General features: G+C 44.2%; 1 protein-coding gene across 2 annotated transcripts in view; it reads right to left on the bottom strand.

Moving 5' to 3' along the window:
- PPP1R14C (protein phosphatase 1 regulatory inhibitor subunit 14C) overlaps positions 1-26,471 on the bottom strand; it is a 53,482-nt gene extending 27,011 nt beyond the window's left edge. The window contains exon 1 of one of the 2 annotated variants that reach the window (XM_075035992.1): positions 26,014-26,463. In XM_075035992.1, the coding sequence (XP_074892093.1) occupies positions 26,014-26,301 (288 nt within the window). In that variant the 5' untranslated portion in view covers positions 26,302-26,463. Of the gene's footprint in view, positions 1-26,013 lie in introns of both variants that reach the window. The other variant, XM_075035991.1, reaches the window with a different exon arrangement.
- Positions 26,472-27,351: the final 880 nt, after the last annotated feature.

Genomic DNA, 27,351 nt, shown 5'->3' on the forward strand with positions numbered 1-27,351 from the left:
AGTCACACTAACAGCCAGCCCAGAGTCAGGTTCCTCCAGCTAGAGATATGCAGACATAACCAATGCTATTTACTTAAAGCTCTCAATTTCTGCTCTCACCTTGGAGAAAGATGCACTGTATTTCCAGGAACACAAACACTGAAGAACATGAATCTGTTCTCAAAAGAGATACTGGTTCTCAAAAGAGACAAAACCAACATTTCTCTCTCGTCCTCTGCAAGATGACTAGTCTTTCAGTCTGTTCCCCCTCACTATGTCTCTCCCTTCAAACAGAGAAATTATGAAACAGCTGTTGCTTTTGCCAGCTTTGTGACAGGCAAAGAACAGCAGTCAGAAGTAGCAGCAGGGGAACAAGACTGTAATATACTCCGGGTGCCATCTGTTGAGAATGGGTGACAGAAGACAGAGGGCAAGGAGACAAACAGAGACTCCAATGTACAGTTGAACAGCTCCTTTCTCACCACTTATCTTAGGTTCTTTGGCTCAATATCCAGCAACTGCAGCAAAGGAAAGGACAAAACTCTTCAAGTTAAATGTACAATATCAGTCAATTTAGTATCTTGATAGTGTTCACAAGCAAGTCATTTAATTAATACACTGTGCAGCCAGTATTTTGGCTTAGTTGTTACTCTGCCATGTGGCAAACTAGACAAAGCAGATGGTCAATAAGCTCTGTTAAACTGTCAGGGCCAGCTATTATGAAAAGACACAAAACAGCTCTCTGCTAGTTCCAAAATTAAGCTAAGTCTCAGCAGCCTCAGTCCAGTTCCTCCTCCTAGATAGGATGGCATCAAAAAAAAAAAAAAAATCAAGGTTAAACTAATAACTTTCCCAAGGCTCCAATCCTGAAGTTTAGAGCACACCAGGCCCCATGCTAAGAGATGCTCAAGTTCATTAAAAGGCACAAAAATGTGAGAATAGCCAGTATCATCTGCACTACACTAAGAAACCACTGACTTGGGAAATCAGCTGGTTTGCAACTTAAAAAAAATAATAAAAAAGTGTAGCACTTAAGTCAGGAGAGCTAGGATTGAAGTCCAATATTAACTCCTCAGCTTTTGAATTCCAAACAGGGAAACCAGCACAGCTTAAGTCTTACTTAAAAGGATCAATCTGTAAGAAGTCAAATTTCAAAATACTTTCTGCTCTTCACCAAAACAGCTGTTGTCACACTTAAACTCTGAAACAAATCTCAGACACTTTACCTCACATGTACCTCCAGATAGTACTTTGATCCTCACAACAAAAGACAGACGCTCTGAACAAATAACCAAGTAGAGTTGAAGTCTAGTTCAGCAAACAGCACGAGTTTTGCCATGTTAGACAAGGTTTCTGGCAGGGCACACAGCTACACCTTGTTTTGTTCTGCTAAAGTCCACCTCTTCCTGCTACAGTGGCCCCTCTGTCTACTCACCAAGAGACATTCATGTAGGGGCCTTGTTCTGAGGCATCTCCGGAGACAAGTGTTCATCTTGACAAAAACATGCCTCTGCCTCCCATACAACATCCCATGACAATAGGCTTTACTTCAAGGCCTTCAGGTGGTACAGTTTAACTTCTGTGTTTCCCCTGAGGAAAAGCACACCATGCAGTTTTAGAGCAGTGCACTGTTATGACAGCCTTAATCCCAGCTGCAGCAAGCTCGTCCAGCAAAACATGACACACATGCAGCCCTAGGCCTCCACAGAGCTCTTCTGAAATGAAGCATCAAATAAAGAGACTGGTATTTCTATAGTGCCCAAGCAAAGTATGTTGCAGTTTACCTCAAGAAGATGGGAAGTTCTGCTTTCCCAAACAAAAGCAGCTGAACCTCTACACACCAGGAGACCAAGAACAACTAACTTTTACTAGTCTCTAGTACAACAGACCAACATCTTAAACAGAGCCAACCAAATAACGAATGTGTTTGCTTAGCACAAAGTAAAAGTGAAATTTTATCACATTTTACAGAAAACTTTGACTACTCAAAAGCTCATGCATCTACATCCATAGGCTTCAGTCGCACCTACGTAGGGTATCATATTGACTATGACAATGCAAGCATGTTTTGCTCCCAGGGCCATAAGGAACCCAGGCAATGCCTATGTGTACTGCTCCCCAGCCATACAATGGCTAAGCACAAGACATAGTGCTAAAGCAAAAGGCACATCTAGCTAAAGCAGCTAAAGTTTGCTTAGGATTTAAAAGTTTTGGGCCCAGTTCTCTATAAACCCCATGAGGAGAGGCTAGAAGCTTAAACATGTCTTTCAGGCCACAGAACAAATGGAATAGTGTCACAAAAATACTGTAGCTAGAAGTTGGTTTGATGATGCCATTTCTTACTGCATTTTATCATTTCTATTTACAGTAATTGAAAGTCTGCCTTAACAGACAAACTGCAAACTTTACTAGCGTGTCTTGAGAAGGCATCCAGTGAGCTGATGCCCCTGTCTCTGCAAACTCATGAAAGGCAAGTTCTTGAAGTGTCCTTCTAGAAAGCCACCGTTGTGTTCACATGCAAAATATTATCAGTTAAACATTCTGCCACCCAGAGCCTTTTCAGGGTCCGAGATGACCCTCATTTTTAGCACGCTACTTTGAAGCCAGCCACCTCAGATGAGAGCTTTAGACTACAAACAGCTTTTGGATGGATCCTACACCAGCTCACTTGGGTGCATTACAGGCACCATCACTAGACACCTCAGTACCGCATTTTTCAGGCAGTACTATCTCTCATGTGTGTTTGCAACTAAGCACCTATCACAGCAGGGCTCTAATCTTAGTTGCTTGGTCTTGCAAAAGCTCCTGCAACAGCTGCCAAAGCAATTTTAATCATAAGTTCGCTGGCATCATTCAGAAGCTGTTGGCAAGTGTAATTATGGAGTCGAGAGATCAACTTTGTCTAAATTAACTCATGATTTGTGTAATATGGGCTCAAAATTTCTGTATCTTGAACTCAGACAATACAATATATTTACAGCAAGGAGCCACACCAGCTTGAGCAAGCATCAGGTGAGGCTGTAACAGCATGGGTTTCCTCCTTCTGGACAACACTAGCTGGTTTCTATCCTCTGGCAGACTTTCAAGAAACCATTCAAAGAATTCACCTGGATTCACACTTCAGCTACTCACTCTTCTGAGTTTTACTTTCCTTCCACTCTTACATCTTGGAAGCACTTGGAGGTTAGCCTTGTCCTTTCTTCATCTTCCCTGCTTTCAAACACATTGATCACATGACAACCAAAATTCACACACAGGAAGCTGCTTAGTATGTAAACAGTCATACCTAACTCAAGAGCAGCCATCTTCCAGAATGAGACCTTCATCTGATCAAAATCATTTGTGTTGGGCAACATCTTAAAGCAAAGCTACCAAGGCCCAGGACTCACAAGTTGGGATTTTTCTCACCTGGCTATGTCTACCATCCATCTACAGTAAACAACAGGAGACTATAAAGGGAGCATCAAGCAATTACAGCATAGAGGTCTGTCTCACAGCAGATGAATCTTACTAATGGTATCTCTCATATACCTGCATGGAAGACCTGTATGCTCCTGTTATGGGAGTAGCTCAAGTTCACTGCTGTTATTTTTGATTCTGAAGGCAACATACAGCATTATCCTAACCTACAGCTGGAGCCAGTGCCCTTCTTCAGATCTTGATAAAAGTTAACCAGTGTACCTTGGTAAAGGTTGAGTCAGGACATGAGACTAAGGACAGACTGTCTTAAAGTCTGGCTGATTGCATTACTCATACTGCTTTGCCAAAAGAGGCATGTTACAAATCACAATTAAAGTAATTTCATTTTTCCATCTGTTACACTGTATTTTAAGACTAAACTTTTTACTACCAGATCAAATGAAACCCATCAAAAGTTCTACAGATGGGCACTACCAGCTGGCTACTTTGACCACCCAAATGTTAATTTCAGTGCCAAAAAGAGCCAAACAAACCCTAGCCTGCCTCAAGTTAAGTGTTTAACTTGGACAGATTTTAATTAATTTACTCAATATAGTGCAGTAATCTTTTCTGTAGAAAATCATTTTCTACTTCCAGATACCAAAAGAAAAAGGAAGTAATACAGTCTGAGCATCCTTTCTGCTCCAGTTCTTAAACATAATTTAGCTTTTTCTCATTAGTAGACCTTAGCCAAAGAGCTGACTATTTTGCATTCTTCTCACATTATTCCACCTTTGAAATCAAAGATAGGATTGGAAATGCAGGAGAAGAAAATTTCAAACAGTTAAACATTACAACTTAAAATAAAATGGCATATATAAAGGACAGCAGCATTCTCACTGACATGCTGTACTTAGCATATACATTCAAATTCAGAGTCTTTGGGTGGCAGTGAAGTATGTATAAGAAACATAACATCATTATCCCATAGGACATAGATAAGGAACTAACTCCAAGGAATCCAAAATAAAAGTCCTTCAGTGGAGCTCCTTCTCGGATGACCCAGGTCTTACAAAACACCTGCATATAAACCAAATACCTTTAGCAGCCTATTTCCATTCTAGGGACAACGTGATAGCCATAAGTAAATCACACACTTTCTGCAAACAGAAACCCCTTTGAGTCTGACCTCACAGCCAGAGTACAGAACCAATGCCATTAGAAGGCATCCAGAAGCACTCCTGTGCATTTTTAAAGCACCAGTTGTGTGCTAGTCTATATTTAATACAGATCAGCCAGTTCAAGGGAACTTTGAATTCAAAGTATAATATTGTGTTAAACAAACAAGTTATTTTTAGACTGGCTACTTTTCATAGAAACATCCAAAGCCTAAGATTTGAGGCCCTTGTAGAGAACAGCCTGGACACAAACATGTTCATGAGGAAGACTCCTATAATCTTTGCTCCTCCAGATTCTCACAGGCCTGTTTCTATTTCCATCTACATATTTTCTCAAATGGGAGATATTCCAGGAACACCAAAGACGATAATCAAGTCCTCAGACATGAAACTGCATGAACATGCACGCAGAAGCAGGTGGAAGGAAGGGAATAAGATCAAAGTCAGGCACTCCCTTTTCCTCCCTGGGAAAAAAAGATAAGAGAGGAAGCTCCATGCTGCTTCTGTCTCATTTCTGTTGTTTCCCACTTTAAAAGATTTCAGTCATCAAAATAGTTTTCAGCACAAACTACATCCAACACATCCCAAAACAGCTGACTTCCAGAAGACTTCTTGTAAATGGAACAAGTGTTCCCAGTGTAACACACAGGGCCACTGCGGTCTGGGGGGATATTTTGAAGTAGCTTGTTTCGTTCTTTTGTTACTTTACACTGTGCACACAAAAGAGCAATGACTCCCTTTGCTAATGAAATGGCACATCAACAAAGTAGATTCAGGGGATGACTAGTACCTTGAAAATAAGTTTTACATCAGAGTCTGACTTGTTACTAAGAGGTAATTTTTTTTAAGACAACATCCACTTTAAAGTGAACATTGTCTCCCATAAACAAAAAAAAAAATATGGCACTATGATCTGCTATGAGTAGCAGATTTATGTCTGGTCTGTCAGAGACCAACACAGGAGCTACTCAAGAGAGGTCTATGTAACACATCTGTTGTTGAATTCCTCATGCCTGTTCTTACACGGAGCAGAAACAATGACATGGGTTAGGGAGCACCAGAGCTAAGGAAGCATGGGTTTCCTGTAATTCATGTCTTGATTCTCAGGTGCCCAGATAAAGCTCTTCCCTTATTAAGAATATACAGGAAGCTATACTAGCTTACCTGCGTGGATTCACTACCATCTAATAAAGGATGAAGATCTTCCCTTCAGTGAAGATACTCAGGGGGTCTCTTAAGTTTTGTGAAAATAGGCAGCTAAATTCTAGTTATCATCATGCTATGATATCATTATCCCTCTGGCCAATTTTAAGCTAGTATTGTAAGAGTTAGCATGGCAGAAGACACACACATGGATTTTCTGCCACTTTTAGCTTGCCATTTTAGCTTAATAATGGAAACAAATACACTTGGTGCTTTTAAAATACAACCAACCCTGTTCTAGTGGGAGTCCAAACTGGTATTGGCCAGAGAAGCAGCTTTCATGATTTGTATTTGAATGGGTTCAGCAAGATGTTCTGAGCTTGGAAAAAGTGTTTATGCCCATAAAAATAACCTGCTCAGCTTTTAAGTACCTTGTAGCACCAGCTCAGAAGACTTACTGCAGTAGAAGAGGTCCCTCTTAAAATTGGTAGCGGTAAATCAGTGCTCAGGTAGCCCCAAACCTCTTTTTATACCAAATTAAAAGCCTGAGCTTTAGAGGACTCCCCATGCAGCATCACAACTGCACACAATCATTCTCTGTCCAACCTACGTTATCAGATTTCTTTAAAACTCCCTTTTTAGGCATTCTAAAACATGTTAGCATACCACATTAGCCACAAGCTGCAAGAGATGCACATTTCTTTAATATTTTCTCTTATCAATGAGCAAGGAAACAAAACAAGGAAAGAGTCAGCATAATCAAAGTGACAGGTGGATTCTGAAAATCACTTCAGGCTACAGCTAATAATAGAATACCCAGTTTCAAATTAAAAGTTTGAATGAGTAGTCTGACACCCTCAAATACTAAAGAAACATTAGTGCTTTTCCAAGAGCTGGTCAGGGAGACTGAGCATGCCAAAATACAGGAGCAGCATGAGAATTCTCATGCAGTAATTGGCCTGAATCCAACCTCCTGGATAGACTTTTTCCTTCAACTAAGGGGAGCTGGGCTGCACACATATGCAGCCTCCAAAGGCAAGCTTTGCTCCAGCAGATCAAGCCAAAACATTCTAAACCTAGCTCAGAAGAGGCACTGGCTGGCATAGGGTCATACCAGTCAGCACAAGGTGGTATCATCAGCTCCTTCCCACCAGCCTTCACTTGGTGCTAGCTGCCTTATTCATTCAAACGACTAGTGAAAGCAGAGTTTAAAGTTCACCTCACCACTTTCAGGATTTCTCCAGAATGAGCATGTGGTCCGACATTACAAATTCCTCATGAACAGCAGCAAACACTTTCCACCCCTGCATGCTCCCATTTACTGAACTTCACTGTCAGAGCAACAGCTTCAGAAATGTCTGACTCCTTCCTGTGACAGAGGTCTTGGACAGCTTGGGCCATTTAAGAGGTCTCTAGCTGCTGGCTCAAAGACAACAAAGGATTGGGGGAGGAAGAACTGTTTTCTGAAACTAAAGAAGAGAAAAATGTCAAGATGTTTCTGAAGTAGCTACATCTGGACACTGTTTGAGGACCCCACATTCTCATTATTGCCCAAAGCTACCAAATAGCTACTTTTAATCCTCCTCAAATTCTTCCAAACCCAGGTGGTTTGGAAAAAAAGAAGATGGAGCAACCTCCTCAAACCCATCTTCACAGCTTGTAGAAGGTACATGTAAAGGACACTGTACCCATATTCCTCCCACAGGCAGGCAGCTTAGATAAAGCACAAAGGGTCCAGTTCTGCACACATGGTTCCAAGTACAGGAGTCAGGACCCTAATAAATCCTACATTCATAATATGCAGTGCTACCTTCCGTAACAAGAGTTCACAGGATAAAATCTACTGAATATGGAACAGGTGCAGCAGCCATTGCCTAGTGATTTAAGCACAGAAGAACACAGGCATCCAGGGAGCATTTTATGACCAAGAAAGACTCTAACCCAAGCTTTTTAACTGGCCAATGGAATAGAGAGTTAAAAGAAGGTGGCAGAATCCATTGCCACTCACTAAAATCAAACATATCCAGTATTCCTTTGTTTAAAATCCCCATTACCTACAGCTACAAGTAGGAGATGAGCTGTGCCAAGAATACTTTTAGCTGTATTCCACTTTAAAAATGCTGAAGAACCTTCATATAATGCCTTTGGCATCTACCACTGAATAAAGACATGCCAAGTCATAGGACACTTTGTAACACGAAAATATTCAAAACCAAAATACACAAACTTACAACACCATTTTCCAATATAAAGGGATTAAACAATTATATACTTAATTAGAAAAATGAGGACATCAGTTTCACCTTGTTTCTACGCAGACCAGAACTCTTTTCCTCCTGTGGTTTCAGATGTAGCTCTGGATGACTACTTATGCAAAGACAGTAAGGGAAGCAGGTTAATTTTTAAGTTCCTACATGGTGTTGCTCTTAAATAAAGAAAAAGCACACACAGAGAAAAGAACTACTTTTTATAATTTATGAGAATCCAGGATGTATGCACTCAAATAGGGAATATTCATGTGAAATCCTGAAATACTTCAGATGGAGCCAAAGGAGAAGTAACAGCTGGTTTTGCTTCCAATCTACAAGGAAGATTCCAAATATAAAGAGGAACAAGTGAGGGTAAATGAAAGTTGCAGTCAAAAGTTACTCATCCCTTGGTAAGCACAGCTCCGTGGCTTATGTTATATACACATTCAACCTGGCAATCTGGATCAGGTGATAAGAGTTGTTTTGAGCACTGGGCCAAAGTTTTACATCAAAGCATCTTCACATTGCCCTAGCAGCCAAGGCAATGGTATTTGTCTTGTTTGACTTTTTTATTCATAAGAAACTACTCCAGCCTTCTTTTAACACTTTGTTTTATAGCAAGTCAGCTTTGGCCTTTACTCATGCTTTGTTCCTAATGAGCTCCTACCCACATGAGTAGTCCACCATGCACTCAGCATTCCACTCGCAGCCACCCCGGCCTATTTGGAGCTACAGGCGAAAGCCCCACTGTTGTTTACTTGTGGGCTGGTACTCTTCCACCTTTTGATGATTATAGCCCTTTGATTATAGCCCTAAAGCAATTTTAGTCATTTGATGCTTTCCCACAATATCTTCCTCCCTTCCCCCTCAAAACATGCCCCAAGGACAGACAAGCTCCCACAATTCACTGGGAAACACAGAGCAGCTCAGTTTACTGCAGCAAAAAAGCTATGGGAATAAGACACCAGCAGTCCTAGCAACAGATATATGGGACTGAAGTGCCTAGGTACACAGTGATCCAAGCAGCTTATGAGTGCACCAGGCCTGGGAGCCCAGGTTAGTCCATCTGGGCTGCATCTGGCTGTGTTTTACATACAACACTTGCGCACAGAAGAAACATGCCAACTGAACACCAAACTCACTCATACACTACAAGACTGCTACCCAGGGCTTACAGAAGTTTACAGTTCACAAGGATGTGTGCTCTCAAAAATAGTGAAGAGCTCCACATTTAGGAAACAGGAATTACAGATAGTGAATGAAGGTAGTCCTGCAATTATACTACATGAATGAGTTCAACAACCTTACAGTAGGATCTTACCATGAAGTATGTGTGTGACATTGGGCAAGTCATAAAGTGATTATTTCCATCTCTGACGTGGAGGAAATATTTAGCTAGCCCTTAGTTCTGAAGCTCTGTTCATTAACCTTTGAGCACTTGAGACTGACTGCTTCAGAATTAAAGCAATGTAAATGTTTATCTGGGAAACAGGAAGAATAAAATTCTGTGAGAGAGTCAAATTAAAACTAACCTCAGTTTTAAAAACCTGTCTTCCAGTTGCTTGACTGTTCTCAATCTCAGAGCCTCAATGTTACATTAACAGGCTTCTTCCTTTTTAATTGCATATAATTTTTCTTGATATGTCTGTTTAATACTGGCAGTTAAATGGATCATTAGGATTGGAAATATTCATCTCTTTGGAGACAAATAGGATGGAGCAGGATAAGTTTCTGTTTTCAAAGCTGCCATTAGCCTGCTGATAGATTCCTTTAAGGCATTAACACAGCAGCAGCCAAGACTGACTTACATTGCTGCAAAAAAAAAAAAAAACCCAAACATTTATCCAATGAGTTTAATTCCTTTTTCACTTACCTACATAAATCTCTGCAGAAATCTTTGCAGGTCAGGCAGTACTCAATGTTATTAAGATACAAACGGAAGAGTCATCAGCTCCTGTACTTCCTTTTATCATGTGTTATCTGCCACTACACTTCCATGACAAAGTGATAGGAGGGCGTTGCACAGCTGACTTCTGGAGGAACACTAGATCAGAAATAGGACTCAGGCTCTTACCATCTTTCCTCCTTTTAACACCTCCATCCTCTCCCTTCCCTTCCCCTATTTTACCTTACAGACACCTATTTCATCCTCAGCACTGAGAGCCTGTGGCAAGCAGAATCTTTCAGCATATCAAACTGTTGTGATAGGAGGAAATTAAGATAAGAAACATTGTTCCAGAAATTGACATTTAAATAGGTTTCATGGCTGAACAAAGGCACTTCAAAAAATGAGTCTTTACATAAAAACTAAATTAATGGTGCTACACACACCTTCTCAACAGGCTCCATGCAACCGCTCTGGTTATGGTAACACAGCTTGACACACTCAGTCTCCGACACACATGTTAACATCCCTCACACCCCTGTTTCCAGACCTGGGGCTCTCCCCACAAGGCCAAACTTCTCACATTTGCCCCCCAACAGCCTTGAGACACACCCAGGACTAAAGGCTTTTATAAGAATGTATCCTAAAGCGAGCTCCCCTCACCGGCGAGCCAGTCCCAGAAGTCAAACTCACTTGAGTGCCAGGGCCCCGGGGGGCCTGGCCCCACGGAGCTCCGCCATGGCCTGGGACCCCACGTCAGCCCCGGGGGCCATCAGCCCGTGCAACACCGCAGCAGGGCCGGCCTACAGCTCCCCCAGCCCTGCCCGGCCACTGCCCGCCCTGAGCCAAGCCCACATCCCAGCCTGGCCTCGGCCCATCCCCAGGGAGATGCCAGGGGCTGGGGCTGCCCCGGTGTCCCTGGCTGCGGGGGGGGGACAGGCCCTGCCTGCCAGGCCCTGCTCAGGCAACCTGCACGGTGCAGGCGCAACGCCAGCACGCTGGGTGACTGGCAGCAAGGCCCAGGGCCGCACGCTGCGCCTGAGCCCCCCGCACAGCACCGCGAGACCGCTGCACGAAACAGACAGTGAGAAGCAAGATCGCCCACCAAACACTGGTTTTGTAGGCAGAGACATCCCCAGCTAAGCTCAAGCAAGAAACGGCTCCCACCCGACACTGGGGAACCAGCCACAGGGCTGCTGCTGACCTTCCTCCTTTCTCAAGGGTGCTCGGGTTTTCCTTCCTTTGCTGCCAGCCAGCCTCGTCAGCAGTACCGCTGCTCTGCAGCCGCGTTTTGACCAGAAATCAGCTTCAGCATCGCTGCCGCTCCACCCTGAGCATTACAAGATTTGAGAGGGGAGGGTTCGTAAATTAGGAGAGAGGAGAGAAGAGATCACGCTCCTTTTCCCCCCAGCTTCCACTCCACATCTCATTTCCTGCAGCATCTCAGACACCAAGTCAGAGCAATGCCAAGCAGGCATGTCTTTGCATATATTAATTCCCCTCCTATAACACGCACCCTCTGCTTGCTATTATTCTTCCCCTTCTCTTTACCCTACAGCAAGCAAAGACTCCATCTACAGCAGCTGAGCTGAAAGCCAACTACCCCTGCGCACAGCTCCTCTGCGAGCCAGTCTTTAACTCACGGATGGCTTCCCTTCTTTCTGCCTCGTCTGTGTATTTTGTCTTTTGGGGCAAAAAAATTCCCAGGGTAAGTTTTAATGCAACTTTCTTCATGCTGATTTGCTACTGACTGTTTGAAAAGAAAAAAATCAGAAACCTGAATGACTGCTAAAAGAAACAATCATACAGGATGGAGTCAACATGAAAAACAAGCCAGTGTGGGAGGACAGTCAGACATACTCTTAACTTCACTGCTTTTATGCTTAACACTGCAGCTGTGAAAATCAGAAGGGAAGAAACCCGCTTTTTCAAGGCATAGGCAGCCCGTCTGCTGCAGTGTTTCAGAAGCACATCCCTAGTGCTCCTGCTCAGCACTGTAGAAATAATTGCATACATAGTTCAGGTTTTGCCTTTTTGTAAAGATTTTTTTAAAAAGTTAAAAGCATGAGAAAATAGCAGTAGTCTGGAATAACAGCAGATGCCAGGATGTGACAGGGTGAACAGGTCACTTTGAGACTAATGTTGAAAGACCATCATTTTTTAACACTAACTGTTTGTACCATAGCTGGAGTATGAAAATTAAGTAAGTGTTAAGCTGGGCTCAGTGAGTGGAAAATTGCTTCTATTAAAAATTTGCCTTGTAACATGCCTCCAAGAGGCACAGAGTGCAGAACATCAGCTCAAAACGGTCTATTATTTCATTTTTGCTATAGCCTGTACCTCACGTTTGGACTTGGTGGTTTCTGTTCCATGAGAAACTCCTTATGACCATAAACGATTTATCTTACTGAACATCTGTCAGCCCAGAAAAGTCTGAGGAAAAGCCATTTACAAAGACCATTTCACCTGTTGGTAATAGGCTTGGAGTGAGGTGGCAAATGCACAAGTGTACCTGAAGACACTTGCCCAGATCTGATACAGAAGTTACCAAAAACACTGGACAAATTCTTTAGAAGCATTTGGATACATCATGTGCCTTCAGAGTTAAAAGTACAGACATCCTCACTTAATTGTGGAAAGGCCAGCAGTTGTTGATAGTGATCATATTACTCTTCCTTCTAATCCACTTTCAGTGGACTCTCCAATACTGGCATTGCTTTAAACATTATTCAAACAAGCTTTTCTAAAATACAAAATTCCAACACCCACTTGTCTGAAAAGCAACCTCTAGAGCAAGAGAAGCAAACTTATAACAAACTACTGTCAATCTCATTGTCTCTGCAACCCCCAACTTCTGAAGTTCTCTTCCACTACTACAGTGAAGATTTCTGTGAGTCTTGAGAAAGACAGAAGGGGACAAGCTGGATCAGGGACTTGGAGGCACAGGAAGAAAGCAGGCTACTGAATAATTACTTATATTTATCAAATTGGCACCTTCTACTGCCCATACTACTGGTGCTAGAAGCAAGCCAGCAGTGTTTGGGCAAGGAGACATATACCCACATACCTGGGTCAGAAGTACACTCTAGTGAAAAAAGTAACATGGAAAAACAAAGACAAGGCAGGCAGCCTACTATACATTTTCTATATGCATTCTATCATCTCTACCTTACTTCTGCCTCTCCAGGTCCACCCAACTTTCCATTTTCTCTTTCACTTCTCCAATCCTGCCTGCCTCTGATAACCCAACACTTAAGTGTTGGTTGAGAGGCAGTGGATATCCTTCTACCACCTATTACAGAGATGGACAGCAGCAAGCTCTGGAGGAGAGAGGAGTATTTGTTCTCCACTAGTCAAAGACATGGTGTTCTGGACAGCACAGAACTTGCTGGCATAGAACTTCATCCCCACTTGCTGGCAGTGGAGAAGTAGTTGGAGGAAGGGTGGGAAAATCCCCATCTCCTCAGAGCCCTATCAAAAACTGCAATCTTTGCACTTTCTAGGACAAGGGTTGCCGAAAGAGTTCCCAACCACTCCATCCTCTCACGCACTTAAATTTCAGAGCAGTTCTCAAGGCAGGAGATGCATCCTTGTGGTATGCATCCTAAGAGTAAATTACCCCAGGGCCACAGGCAGTAAAAGCAGGGATGTAGCCAGCAGGTGGAGATGTGGGCAAGACACAAGGTGGAGCAGCAAGTTCTCTGGGATTCATGCCATTGCTACTCAATTATGGAAAACAAGCACCACAAGAAATACAAGACCAAATGCCATCAGATTCTGAATTTTGATAATTCTACACCTCATGGTGCCCATAACTTTTATTATCAAAGTCAATCCTCTGTTACAATGGCCACAGCTCTCTATTGTCTTTATCACAACACAGAATAAAATCAATTGCTGGGAAGATGTGACTATAGTGAAAATACTTTAGGAATCCAAAATACCCATTTCCCCAAAAAAACTGCCAATAATAATACATCACATCAGGCATTCCATTCACCCATAAGGTTAATTTAAGAAAAAAACCCACACCTCTGCTCATTATGCAGAGGAAGAATCTTGCACTCTGCAACTGCAGTGTCATTAGTAAGCATAGAGAAGGAACTGACATTCAGTCACAGTCAGGTTTAGACTTCATTTAGTCTTCTTTAGTACCAACATTGGTATTTTACTGTTTTCATAACTGAACTGTCAAAACAACTTCAGCTTATCCAAAAACACCCATAACATGCTGGTTAAGGAATTGTTGTCTAATTTGTGCATCTCTACAGAAGTCTAAAGGAATCACTAGAGTGTAAAATTGCTAAATGAAGAAGAGGCATTGATCACAAACTACACTGAGCAGAGGAAGAGAGAAGCATTCAGCACTTCCTAACCATAACTATGACATGGATCCAATCTCAGCAAGACATTTGTTAAGAATCAAGTGCTGTCTCCAAAGCAAATGCCTTGTGTTCTCGATATATAAATAGGACTTGCTAAGTCTATGTTCATTGTCACTTCTGTTAAACACTCCAAAGCAGATAGGAAGGACACATCATGTTGTTTGTCATCATCCACTTTCACAGAGGGCAGAAATAGTTTGGTATGAGCAAATACATGTTGTACTCTAAATCACTGTTACATAGTCATCCTTGAGAAGCACAGGAAGTTAAGCCATCAGGAGCTTTCTAAATGGTGGTACTTTGAGGATTATGCCAGTGGAATGACTTTCCACTTTGCAGTCACAGGACATCCCTCCCTCTGCCTGATTCACAGTAGCAGGTCACTCTCCACCTCCAAATAACAGAAGCCCAGTTGACTGCTTCTCTGCAATTTGTACATAATTCTGCATATGGGAAAAATGCAATAGTTTGATAACAGCTAAGCCCATACTGTATTGTTGCACCACATGGAGAGCAATGGTGAGCCAGAGAAGCTGAAGAAAGGACTTCTTGTCTAAAGGAAAAAGTGCTTGTGAGAGCAAGCTGTGCTACATGGAAGCAAAGTTTGAGTGTGCTCCAAGCTCCACAGCTAGACAACACAGGAGGAACATGCAGGTTTTCCACCATTACAGGCTACCTCACCTCATCCTTGCATTTCCACACTAACACAGCTTTACTTGGAAAGCACATGCCGTGCTTGGAATGGACTTTCTAGCCTCTGGAAAGATCCATTTTCCTTTCAGAAAGGAATAAAAGTCATACAACATTAGCTTAAGATTCCCAAGTGCTGACCTAGCACTTTAGAGGAGCCCTGAGATTCATCACTTTTCTCCTTCATTCACACCATGGTGGTGCCACGCTCTCTCCTAGTGTGACCCCTGGTGACTGGCACCACTCCACACTAAGTCAAATTTGACAGATTGACTGCCTTCTTTTAAGAGTGGAGGTGAAAAAGACACAAGGAAAACAATTTAAGAAAACATTTCGACCAAGCAGGATCAACACCAGGTCGTCTGCACTATGGGAAATTAGGCTAAACACCAGTGCAATTAAGTAGGTTTGCCTCTTGGGGCACTTCAAGGATTAATTACTCCATCAGATCGCTTGAAAGAACACAAGGAAAAGGCAAGCAAGATGAGGCCTCTAAATGGCTCTCCTTACCTCAGCTTCTGCAGCCCCATAAAAATAATCTGTTAGTCTCCAGTATTGATTTTCTCTACGCTGAGAAGCTGTGTGTAAATTGACTTGTGCAATAAAAGTCATACAGTATGGGTACATCAAGCAACAGACATGCTCATCGTTCTCACCACATTTTTGTCTTACCAGCCAATTAAAGTGTTATTGGTTGGAATAAGAGACAGTTTTCAAATGTCAGTATTTCTTTAGTCAGAAGTATTAGGTCCTGTCAGATTTGACATTGGAGACAAGAAGTCTGCCTTCTGAGGCCAGGAAGTATATTTTATTCAGTGGTACCAAAACAAGGGCTCTCGCATCCCACAGAATCTAGGAGCAACATAATCTTCTTGAAGAAGTTTAGTCTGTAAGAGATGTTGAGAGCTTCTCATGGTTTGTAGCAAGTCATTCCTTCAAGTGGTGCCTGGGCATAGCGGTGTGCTCTACACAGTGATGACTGCTGGACCTCTCCCTCCACCCAAGACGCTAATTTCGAGCAGCAGACAGGCCAGGGACTGGCAGTCAGTTTTGGCCCTGGTCCACTGGTGTCAAGAAATATCAGCAGGAGTTCTAACACGCTTTAAAGCAGACACTCCTCTTTCCCAGAGGCAAGAGACACCACCTCTACCTTGCAGTCTGGGGACTTGCCTAGGGAGTGAAGAGTGCCTGAGGGATCTTTAAAATTAATTCACCGAACAGCTCCAGATATGGGAAGTGGGATAATCTGCTGTGACTATCCCATCATGGATAGCAAACCCTGGGAGAAGGGAGCTAAAGACTGTATGGACCCCTCTTTGATTCAAGTGCTTCTTCTCACTGTCAGATTCCCAAAAAGGTATTTTGGCACACAGTCCTGCCTCCTTCTACTTGCTACATCCAATGCACTGCAAACTACTAACTGAGAATAAGAGCTAACAATTTGAATATCAAATGTAGTCATTACATATTTTAAGGTGAAATCTGATATAAACTTAAAAAAAAACAGGAAAAATTGTTCAGAGACCTACTGAAAAAGAACACAAAGGGGAAAGGTTGTTTAGGTGTTTGCTTTTACAAAAGAAGTCCCGGAAGCCCCCATTGCAGGCAACCCAAGACAAGACAGCCTCCAGATTAATAAAGGATTGATATCTTGCTTCCTCATATAAATGCATTCTTTGGTTATCAGAATTACTTCAAGACACTAAAGCAAATCCTCTGCGTAAGAATTTGGTTTTGATAAACAAATAGCAGCTGGATACCTATAAGCAAGTCAATTAAATCTTTAGCTATGTAGACTAGTAAACTACTACTACTACAGTAACAGCTGAAGTAAGAGCCAAGATGCTTCTGGCTGCCAGTGAGCTAGTTCCCACCAGCACTCTTCCCCACATTAGTTTCAGCACTCAGAGAGGATTCAGTTTTCAATATTAAGAGGAGGAATTCAACCATAATCCAAATTTACGGAGTTTTTTTAACTTTCTTAGAAAGAAGACTGAACAGTTTTGCCTCAGTGCACCTGAAACAGGAATACAGAGTTTGACAGTAAGCCTAGAATGGCATGATTACTACCAGCATAACAAAACCAAAAAGACCCAAGAATTTATTCTAGAACATCTGGACTTCTTTTCTGACAAAAAAACATAATGTGCTTCAGGTATTATCTTTTAAAATGTCAAGCAACCAACTGTAAAAACTTAAGGCATTCTTTGTGTTTAAAGTAAATGTGTCAAAATGTTATATATCAGTCACCTAAAGTAGAACAAATCATTTGTACCATGCTAGAGTTAATTTAGCTATCTACTTCAAAGAAGTTATCATTCAAGTGCTAAAATAAGCTAGGATTTTGAGCAGCTAACATCATATATTTTCCAAGTACAGCTAAATTAATTCCATGAAATATTAGTTGGCACATTTCTCCCAGAGTCTGCAGACATCTACTCAAAAGACAGATTTTGTTATAAGGTAGTAAGTGACCCACAGCAGAATCACTGTCTTGATACTTATGCCCCTCTACTGTGGTCATGACTTGAGCCTGATGATGCTCAGAGTAAGGACAGACAGTAAAGTGCATTTATAACCTATTTAAACTTCACCCCAGAGTGAAAGTCCAGGCAAGTCCATCCCAAGCAAGCATTGGTCTTGTGTGTATGTCTTTCTATATTTTATGAAGGGGGTGGGAAAGAGCCTAGTGTCTAAAACGTTTAAAAGGTATATTTAAATCTATGAAATAATGTGGAAACATCATATAACTGAGTTACTCTATTAAAAAGCGATACCAAATGCAAAGAGCTTATCTGCAAATGAGAAGGCAGACCCTGTGACCTAGGAGATCCTTCCCAATTCTGTGTTCCGGAATGTAATCCTATTAAGACAGTCCGATAAAAGGATTTTCATTAGGCATTGATTGTGCCATCATTTGCATTTATGAAGCCCAACGCACAGGACTGAAGTGTGTGAACCCCTTGTTGGCAGCACACTCAGAAAGGTAAATTCATCTTAGTCACCACTGGAAGTGTCACCTGTAGACTAGCACCACTGCACAAGCTAGCCATTTACTTACCATTAGGCCACTTTAAATCAATGCTATCTTTTGTACTAGCTTTGCTCCACATGCTGAACAGAATTGCATTGAATTAAGCTACCAGCATTCTAATAATTAAAGACCTATAGTACATGTTATGATTTTTCTCCAGGTTTAGATCCACTAGATATGTGCTACTGATAAATGGATTGAAAAGATACAAGATGCCTTCTGGGGCTGTGATCTGCGTGTTCCCCAAAAAATAGTTTAAAGATGCCATGTTGAACTAGTTCCTAGAATAGATATCATGCTCCCTAGGGGGAAAAAAAAAAAAAACAGTTCTGCTATTCAAATGTGGTCCTCAGAATTAAATACTTACCACTTCAAAGAAGATTTGATTTGTTTCAGTGTGTACCTCTGCCCAAATGTTTCCTTCTTCCAAGATATTTAACAGGCTAAATTTATTCTACCTTTGAAATATAGTCATACTGCTGCTGTACGGACTGCATACAATTAAGATTTTTATCCCCCCTTCTCCAACATTAGTAGCTTCTAGAAATCTTGATTTCGATCATTCCACATGTCACACAGGGGACAGCAAAAGAAACTGCCAGTGTTTTACCACAGGCAGCCAAAAGTTGTGGTGACACAGATGGATGGCCACGTCTAACCTACTCAATACATGCTGTCAAACAGAAGTTTCTGGAGTTAGATGTAGGGAAGGGAAATAAAAAAGGAAGGGAAAAACGATAACTTGGCTTTCTTGTACTGCAGGTAAGACACAAGGCTGCTGGAAGAACAGATTGATATTACTGCTGCTGCTTTATCACCTGTGGTGACAAGAGACAAGGTGACCATAATTCAGACTGAATCAGGTTAGAGACAGGATAGCATATTTTTTTCATCAGCATCTCTTGTACTCTCAGAAAACTGCCTCACACATTATGCACAGTACTACGAACTACAAAATTGTTCAGGTTTTTTTGGTTGGATCTGGGGCCAAGTACAGTGCCTTTTGAGTGGCTGGACATAAGCTCATCTAAAGGGAGAACTACGAGAATGCAAACAGGAGTTCAGCCAGCCTTTGCAAGGCATGAATCAATACAGAATTAGTTTAGTCTCATGACAACCCTAAACTATCACACTACTTGTTCTTGAACCAAGCCTTCATTTAACATCATCTTTTTATTTAGATACAGCACCTATTTAGAAACATTCCCTATGCCTTTTAAGACAAGGCAGATGTGCCATGAAATGCATATTTTCCTCATTTAAACAGGGTTATTTTTGTTTCAGGCATTTGCACAGATTAGATCAGCTAATGCAAAGCTATGAGAATAACAGGAAAGATCCCACTCTGTCAGAATACAGGGGGTACAAGGGACCAACAGTGCACAAGGCAGCCCAGCATCTTCAACAAAGTGCAACATAACCAGCTCTCAGCTATCTGTGGATAGATCATCCATGTTGTAGTTTAATTATGCTACAAGTACAGACACATCCAAGCTCAAGTCCAAAAGCAACATAGATGATTGTATTATGAACTTGAGTGGGAGAAAGGGGTAGATTAATGACCGATTCCCCCTTTTCCCCCTTCAGCTGTATGTTCACTGCATGATTTGCAGCATAGTTGACGATTTTTTTTCTTAATCCACGGTTTTTCCATTGTATCCGTGTTCTCTCTTCCACCCCCTCCCCACTCCCCACCCTTGTTACCCTGGATAATCAAGCACTGACTATATAAAGCAATTTGCCTAAAGGCAGCAGAGCCTTTGTAGCCACAACGGTTGGAAGCTACTGTTTATAAGAAGTACAATTATAAAAATTTAAGTGATGTAAGCAATCAATTATTTCTCTGCTATGTTATAAAACAACCACACCTACCGCTTCAAAAAGACCAGTTGAATCTTGAACAGAGAGGGAAAGGACAAAAGATTCACTGCGGAATAGCTGATGGAAGATAAAGATTTATGTCGCGAAGCTTCTAAATTAGAAGTCAAGAATATTGCTGCTACTTAAGATAAAACAATGGACCATGACCAATGCAGAAATGACATCCAGACTATACAAAGCTCAAGTAGTAGAAAAATAATTTTCCTGAATTCCTCTGAGATGTAGTGCAAATTTTGCATGTAAAAAGGAGGAAAGTAGCTGAATGGTGGTACATTTCCTACTACATTAGGGTCTTTAGAACCTAAGGTCAGAGTTTAAGCAGCACATTTAGGGACAAAAGGCTCTGGCCTCATCGCCATCAGGTGCTTGGCACCCTCACAGGTACTTAAGCCCATTCCTTCTCTGAAAGCAGCAGCATGCATTTTACAAGGGTTGTTTTACAGCAACATGCATTTTATAGGCCATTTTGGGCTTCCTATTTTCTACTCTTGGGATTCAAATGCCTTTCTGTGGTTGCCACGTGATATAAGAAGCCTTTGCTACACCAGTGTTGCCTATGTCCAATGCATCTAGACTGTAATACTCGATTTCCTGAAGAAATCCTTTATTACGCTTCCTACTGACTTGCATCCTTTCAAGGAATGACACTCTAATTCTGAGACCCCTCTCAGTCTCTTTCCACTTCTGATCTGTTTAGAAAGGAGTCCACACACAATTACCATTTGTGAGATCTTAGTCCAAGTTAGAAGTCTACTGGAAGAGTCAGTCAGTCAGCAAATGTTTGCTTCTGTAGTGTTTTATTCAGTGGATTTCCTTACCAAACACCTTTCTGAGAAAGGAATAACAAATTTCAAACATTACCTCACCATAGCCTGAGGAGTAAGTAGTACCTGATCATACCATCAGGTCCACATCACTACATGGCAGCCTTAGCAGCATGCTGACCAGGCTGTTTTGGAAAGGATGGGATGTTTGGGTGTGGGGGGAAGTGTTTGGCCCTGAAGTCCTTGCACCATTTTATTTGGCAGTCTTCCAAATCCAAAGCAAAAGAGATCACTGGTAACCACATCAACTGCCTCAGACACACAGGATCTGCGGGGTGTGCAGAGCCACTGACCCATGAGTGAGTGGGCTGGAGAAGATGGTCCATACTGTGCAGAAAGTCAGTGCCCCATATAAATACAGTCCCAAATAGAAGGGAGAGAAACAGCCACAACTGTGTCCAAACCACAGGATGTGCCCGTTTGGATGCAAATGCACAAAGGAACTGGTACCCTGTACAGCCATCCAGTTATTCAGCATATGCAGCACTGCTCTTGGTAGACCACCAATACCCATCAGTCTGCAAGCAGATTCAGTATGGAGAAAGTGTTCTGAAAATATAGTCAAGGCAACTAACTTGTTCAGAGCTCAAGGTTAAGTGACTAGAATCCCTCTTGCAAAAATCCATCTTTTTCAGAAAGCTTGACACAAGACACACAGCTCACCTTCCCTACAACCCTCAGTCCACCTTTCACACCTTGCCACTAGTTTTTCCACTGTGGCCAAAACGTTTGTGCAGCAGGAGAGGAAAGGGAAGGCTAGGAAGTTTTTACTTTTACTTATTCTCTCCAGCCTAGATAAAGACCTTCCTTTTGTCTTCTCCTGTCTAGCACCAACCAGCTCAAATTGAAGCGGGTACAGACCGACAGACTCTCTGATGCTATATGAGGGACAAGCTGTTAGCACACTGTTAGCACATCCCAGCAGCTTCAGGAAGACGGCCAAAGAGGGTGTTCTCCAGCACTGCAGTCACAGAGGACCCAGGGGAAGGGAGCTCAAGCCATGCAGGACCAAGTTAAATTGCTCCCTTCCCTCCCATACCCCACCAGTACTTTTTTTTTTTTTAAACTAATGGCCACAGATTGGCCCTGCCAACATGAAATCCCTTATCCATTGCAGAGCTTCATGCCACTCTCGTTGTTGCAGTACCCATATCAGGAGGTGGAAGAGATTCTTACATATGACAATTCTCAGTCCAGCATGGCTTTATACTCTTAAAGGAAAGGCTTGAGGGGCTTTTATGGGCAGCTCTTCCAGCTATATTTTCTTTTACACTGAATTTTTAAACAGAATTCCAGGGTATTTTGCCCTGGAATGGAAAAGGGGTAAGCTTGGACATAATTCCCTATTACTTCCAGACCAACATCATATCCTTTGCCAAGCACTGATTTCCATACATGAGGAAACATACTCTAATAAAACAGTTGATTATCCAACTAAGCTCAGCTGTACCTCATATTAGCAGGCAAGTCTTATATTCAACTTCTAGAGTGCAAAATCTAAGGGCTCATTTGATTTGTACATGCAAGCCTCTAAATTAAAAAACACTCAGCAACAAACCCATAGCACAAGCAAAATCTTTCTTCATTGTTTACTAATGCTTTGCAAAATCTGCGTGCCCTCAATGCGCTCATTCCAGCATTCTGCCATTTATAGCAAATGCTGTAATTCTGGGTAGACAGGACCCCTGAGCACACTAATTCACCTGCAAAGTTGAATGGTTTCTGGGGACAAATCCAGTGGCCCTTTTTTTTTTTCTCCATTTATAAATTTGTACAAGTCTGGCAGGTGCACACAACATAGATCGTACAACTGGAAAACTAGACTGTCATCACTTTCATGCTGAACTACAAGTTGCAAACCATTAGGGAATGAATAGTGATGATGTAAGTTGTTCTGTGCAGCATTATTTAGCAATTCTTAACCAATAATGGACTGAGCCCAAAACATGAAGCATCTGTTGAGAAACTATTTTTAGAAACAAGATACCTAGTAAAGGTCAACAGTGCAGTCAGTTCAAGGCCTACAATTAAGGCACTCCATTTTCAATATACTAACCTGTGATCACAACCTCGGTTTCAGCATTCATAGAAACCAGAACAAACAGGTTATAAAACTTCTTTTTTTTTAATGAAGCAACTCCAGGAGCAAACAGCCAGACTGACACTCACCTGAAGCACTTGACCTGAGTACGTTAGCCTGACAGGTTTTGGTGCCAAACAAATCTTGCTTAAGAGTCTCTGGCCCTGCTAAATTTTTCTACCTTGGTAACCCTTTACCATTCAGGCCAGTTTTCATCCCTCAAGTCTGCATCATGTGGAAGTAACCCTTCTAAAGCTGATCTTTGTATCACGGATCTGTGGTCAACATCAAAAGTACTCTCAAAGAACTCCTTCTAAACTCCTTCCCCCCAACTCCATTATCCTGCTTGCTGTCCAATTTTTAAAACTAAAACTGTACCACTAAAGACAAGATCCACTAGAAAAAGAACACAAACAAACCTGTCTCCTTATTTCTCAACCTTGTCTCCTAAACTTTTTCACCAAGCCAAGACAGGCTTATAGGTGACTTGACTTGCAAGTACTTGAGAGACAATGAATACATGTTTACCTTTGAATAAAGGGAGTCTTTCTGCAAGTATCCACTTACTGATGAATCTCAGCATAATTTAATAGAAAACATTAAATGGAAATAGTAAGCAGGCACTACATGTACGCAATCCCACAAAGAGACACCCAGGTGTTCTTGCAGACTTTCAGCGCACCGCGACACAAGCACCCTCTACTTATTTCTGCTCTTCAGAGGAATGGAGTACATTACTCCTTAGAAACAGAGCTCCGAATCAGAATAGCAATGGAACACTGACACTGGGTAGCTCTTCCAGGATTAGCAATTTGATGGCTATTTCTGACATTCTGGAAGATCTCAGTTTCAGAACTTAAGCATCATCACCTCAGGAAGTTATGGTAGATCTTCCACAGGAGTTAAAGCGAGCAATTCCCACTTCCCCCCACCGCAACCTGCCTTCAGACAGGGTTTTTAACTGTCTGCCTAGGTGATTAAGTTTCAGCCCGAGATCTACATCTGTAAGCCTAAGAGTAATTCAAGCAGATTCAAGCAAAGCATCTTGCATTAAATGGCTATTGTCTTTAATCACTACACTCATCATGCATCTTCAACTTTATTCTGATAGCACATTAATTGCTTGACCTTTTCACTACTGTCATCCATGCTGACACTGGATAGAGTTCATGCATAACAGCAAAGAGCAGAAGACGACTTAAACGTTTTGCCCTCAACCTTCAATCTAAAAACATTTTCATCTGTTGTGTCAAACCATCTTTTCCCCTAAAAGTCACCTTAGAAACCAAATCATCAAAACAGGTTTTTATGCAGCCACATATGGTGCCCATCTTAATGGGGAGCCCTCCTTCTAAAGCAGGCCTCCTATTTCAGTCAGAGGTGGCAACCAAAATAAGAATGAAAGATTTTTTTTTTTTTTCCTCCAGCAAGCCAGTTATTTGACTACTGTGAAGAGCAATAATTCCTCTGGACCTTGGTTTGGGCCCGTGTATCACACCCTTTCTTACACACAGAACAACTATGCCTGTATGTCAAAAGCACACAGCACAGAGCCCAAACAGGTCTGATGGTTTTGAACGATGAGAGTCAAACCAGAGGCAATAGATCCAGTAGGCCTGCTACTCAGTGCATTATCAGCTCATGCAGACACAAAATCATCAGTTCATGCAAACAGTTGCAAGTACTTCTGACCTCAGAGAAATCCTTGCAGCCTACAGGCTATGTGGCCTAACAAATCATGAGGTTGGAAAGGCAAGTCACACCAAGATGGAAGAGTAACAACTGCTTATTTTTAACCAGAGTTTCCATTGATATCTTTCCTTCCCTTAGTTCATGGATGTGAATAGTTAAGGTTTAACTTGTCACATGCACATTTTTTATGAGGGCAAGTCCTTCTGACAAATTTGCTGATAAACTGGTTTTGAGATGAAAGGCAGTTTCTTTAAACATTTGTATTATGTATGTGCTAGATCTTCAAGCCTGGTTATTTAGGCCCTCACATCCACTCGAGACATCCACACCTCAGAGGCTGTCAAACTCTTACCTTCCTAGCTCTGGGATACCCGGGAACCCTAGGGTGAGATGCTGGCTCCAGAGATGCTAGCTGCAAAATTCACATTTGGCTTCAACAAATCTCACTTCAGAAGTCTCTAATAAAAATGAATTAGACTACTGAGGGGAAAAGTATGTGCAAACTGCAGTTTAGACTTAACATTTTGATCCTTTGTAACAGTAAATACTCAAGGTGGCAGGGAGGTAGGACCCCCTGGGCACTAGAAGGTCTACATTTCTGAGGAAGCTTTGACAAAACCAAGTACTGGTACTTCCTTTACTTACACATTCTCACCTCTATATGGAAGACAACGTGTTGTTACTATTGCTCTGAATAATCCTGAAAAAATCCTCCTGTTCACTTGTCCTCTACAGAAGAAAATTCATTGTGGCAACACTCGCTTTTTGCCCAGAGCAACAGAAAAACAGGTTTTGCATCTACAAACCAGATACCTCCTGCCCAGCATTTTCTATCCTCACCCTAGTGACCTTCTAACTGCTCACCGAAATTCCCTGGCTGGTACCTACCCCGCTCCTGGAGGCCGGGCTAATACAAAACCATGGGCTAGCGGGGACCGTACCCGCACCGGCGCCCTTCCTCCACAACAGCCGCCCCCGCGCAGCTCCGCTCCCCCCCCCCTCCTCCTCCTCCCCCCGCAGCACACCGGCAGGCTCCCTTCTAACGGGGACCGACCCCCCCGGCCCGGGGAGGGCCCCTCCGCGCCCCGGCCCGCCCCGTTAGTCTGCAGGGACAGCGGCCCCCGGCCGAACGTCGCCCCGGGGCTCACGGCCGCGGGAACCCGGCGCCGCCCGCTACCCCCGGACCCGCCGCAGCCGCCGGCCCCCGCCCCGCCGGGAGGAGAGGGGCCGCTCCGTGCGCGGCCGTGTGGCAGCCGCCGCCTGTCCCCAACGGGCGGTCCCTTCCCGTTCACCTCGCGGGGTGGGGGGACACGGGGGAACCACCTTCCCCGCGGGACAGGGGACACCTTCCCCCCCCGGCGGGGCACCGCAGAGGCGCGGGGAGGGGGCGGCGGGCCAGGAATATCATTTGGAGGTGGCGGTGACAGCTCTCCCCTGCCCGCTGCCGAAACGCGACTCGGGGCGGGAGGAGGAGGAGGAGGAGGAGGATGCCGGGCGGGGAGGAGGGGGGGGGGGGCCGAGGGCGGCAGCGGCGGGCGGGGGCACTGCGGCGGCCGCGCCGGGAGACCCCGCCACCCCGTCCCCGTCCCCGCACCTCGCAGCCGTAGAGCTGCCCCAGCTGCTCCACGATCCACTCCTCCAGCACCAGCCGCTTCCGCAGCTCCTTCCGATCGTATTTCACCGTCACTTTCCCCTGCTGGTGACGCCGCTGCTGGACCTGCACCACCGCCGCCGCCGCCGACACCGGGTCCTCCCGGGAGGCGCCGCCGGAGGAGCCGCCGCCGCCGCGGGGGGGGCTCTGGAAGAAAACGCGGTTCCCGCCGCCGCCGCCCGCTGCTGCCGCTGCCGCCGCCGCCTCGCTGCCCCCGGTCGCCACCGACATGCTCCGCTCCGCCGCGGCTCCCGCCGAGCCGAGCCGAAAGGCGCCCGCCGCTACCGCCGGGCCGCAGCAGCCGCCGGTTGCGCGTGTGCCTCGCTCCCCCGCACCTGCCGTTTAAAGCCGCTCATGGCAGAGCGGCGCAGCCGGCCCCGCCGCCGGGAGGGCCGGGCCCAAACCGGCGGGGGGCGGGGACAGCCGCGGGGCGGGGCGGGGCGGCACGGCTCCGCCCCGCCCCGCCCCGCCTCTCCGCGCCAGCACAGCGTCCCGCTCCCGCAGCGGAGCGGGGAGCGGAGCGGGCAGCCCCCCCCGCCCGCCCCCCCCGAGGGAGCCCCGGTGCCGGCGGCGGAGCCTCTGGGCCGCCCCGGTGCCAGCGGGGCGCGGGCGGCTGTCTCCTGGGCGGCGTCGGAGCCGGAGCGGCGTGTGGCCGCGGCAGGGCGATCCCCGGAGGCTCCCCGGGGACTTCGGCTGCCGGGTGGTGGTTTCTGGCTTTTTTTGCTTTTTTTAAGGAAATGCAGTAGTGCCCCGTCATGCACGCTACGTTTATAAATATTGTTTATCCGCAGCACTAAAACGCTGAATGCGATCGTTTTCTTCTCTCCGGGGGCGGGATGCATGATTTCAGGGCAGTGAACCCAAACAGAATGAAAATATTTCGAGCTATCAGCAGTTAGCGTAACAATTAGCCATTTGGAGATGGCCGTCCTTCTAAAAGGCACCGGTTAGCGTTAGTGTTTACAGCAGCTTTGTGTCCCGCAGGAGGCACCGCGTGAAATCACCGGTGGTCCGTCCCACGCACCAAAACCTGCCTGTGACTGCAAGCAAGCAGCCAAGATAACCCAGGCGCCGGTTAGGGGTCCCGGGCCGTCCCCGTTAGCAAAGAGGTTTGCCTGCGACAAGAGGCAGAAGCCAAGCCCCCGCGCAGGCAAACCGGGGACTGGAAGTGCCCTGTGTCCCAAAGCTGGGGTACGGCTGTGGGGACCGTCCCCTGCCCACGCTGACCTGGGGGAGGATGACTTAAGTCAGCAAGGGGCAGAGGGGAAGGGGGTATGGATC

This window comes from Buteo buteo, chromosome 9 (assembly GCF_964188355.1).
Source record: "Buteo buteo chromosome 9, bButBut1.hap1.1, whole genome shotgun sequence".
NCBI classification, from domain to species: Eukaryota; Metazoa; Chordata; class Aves; order Accipitriformes; family Accipitridae; genus Buteo; species Buteo buteo.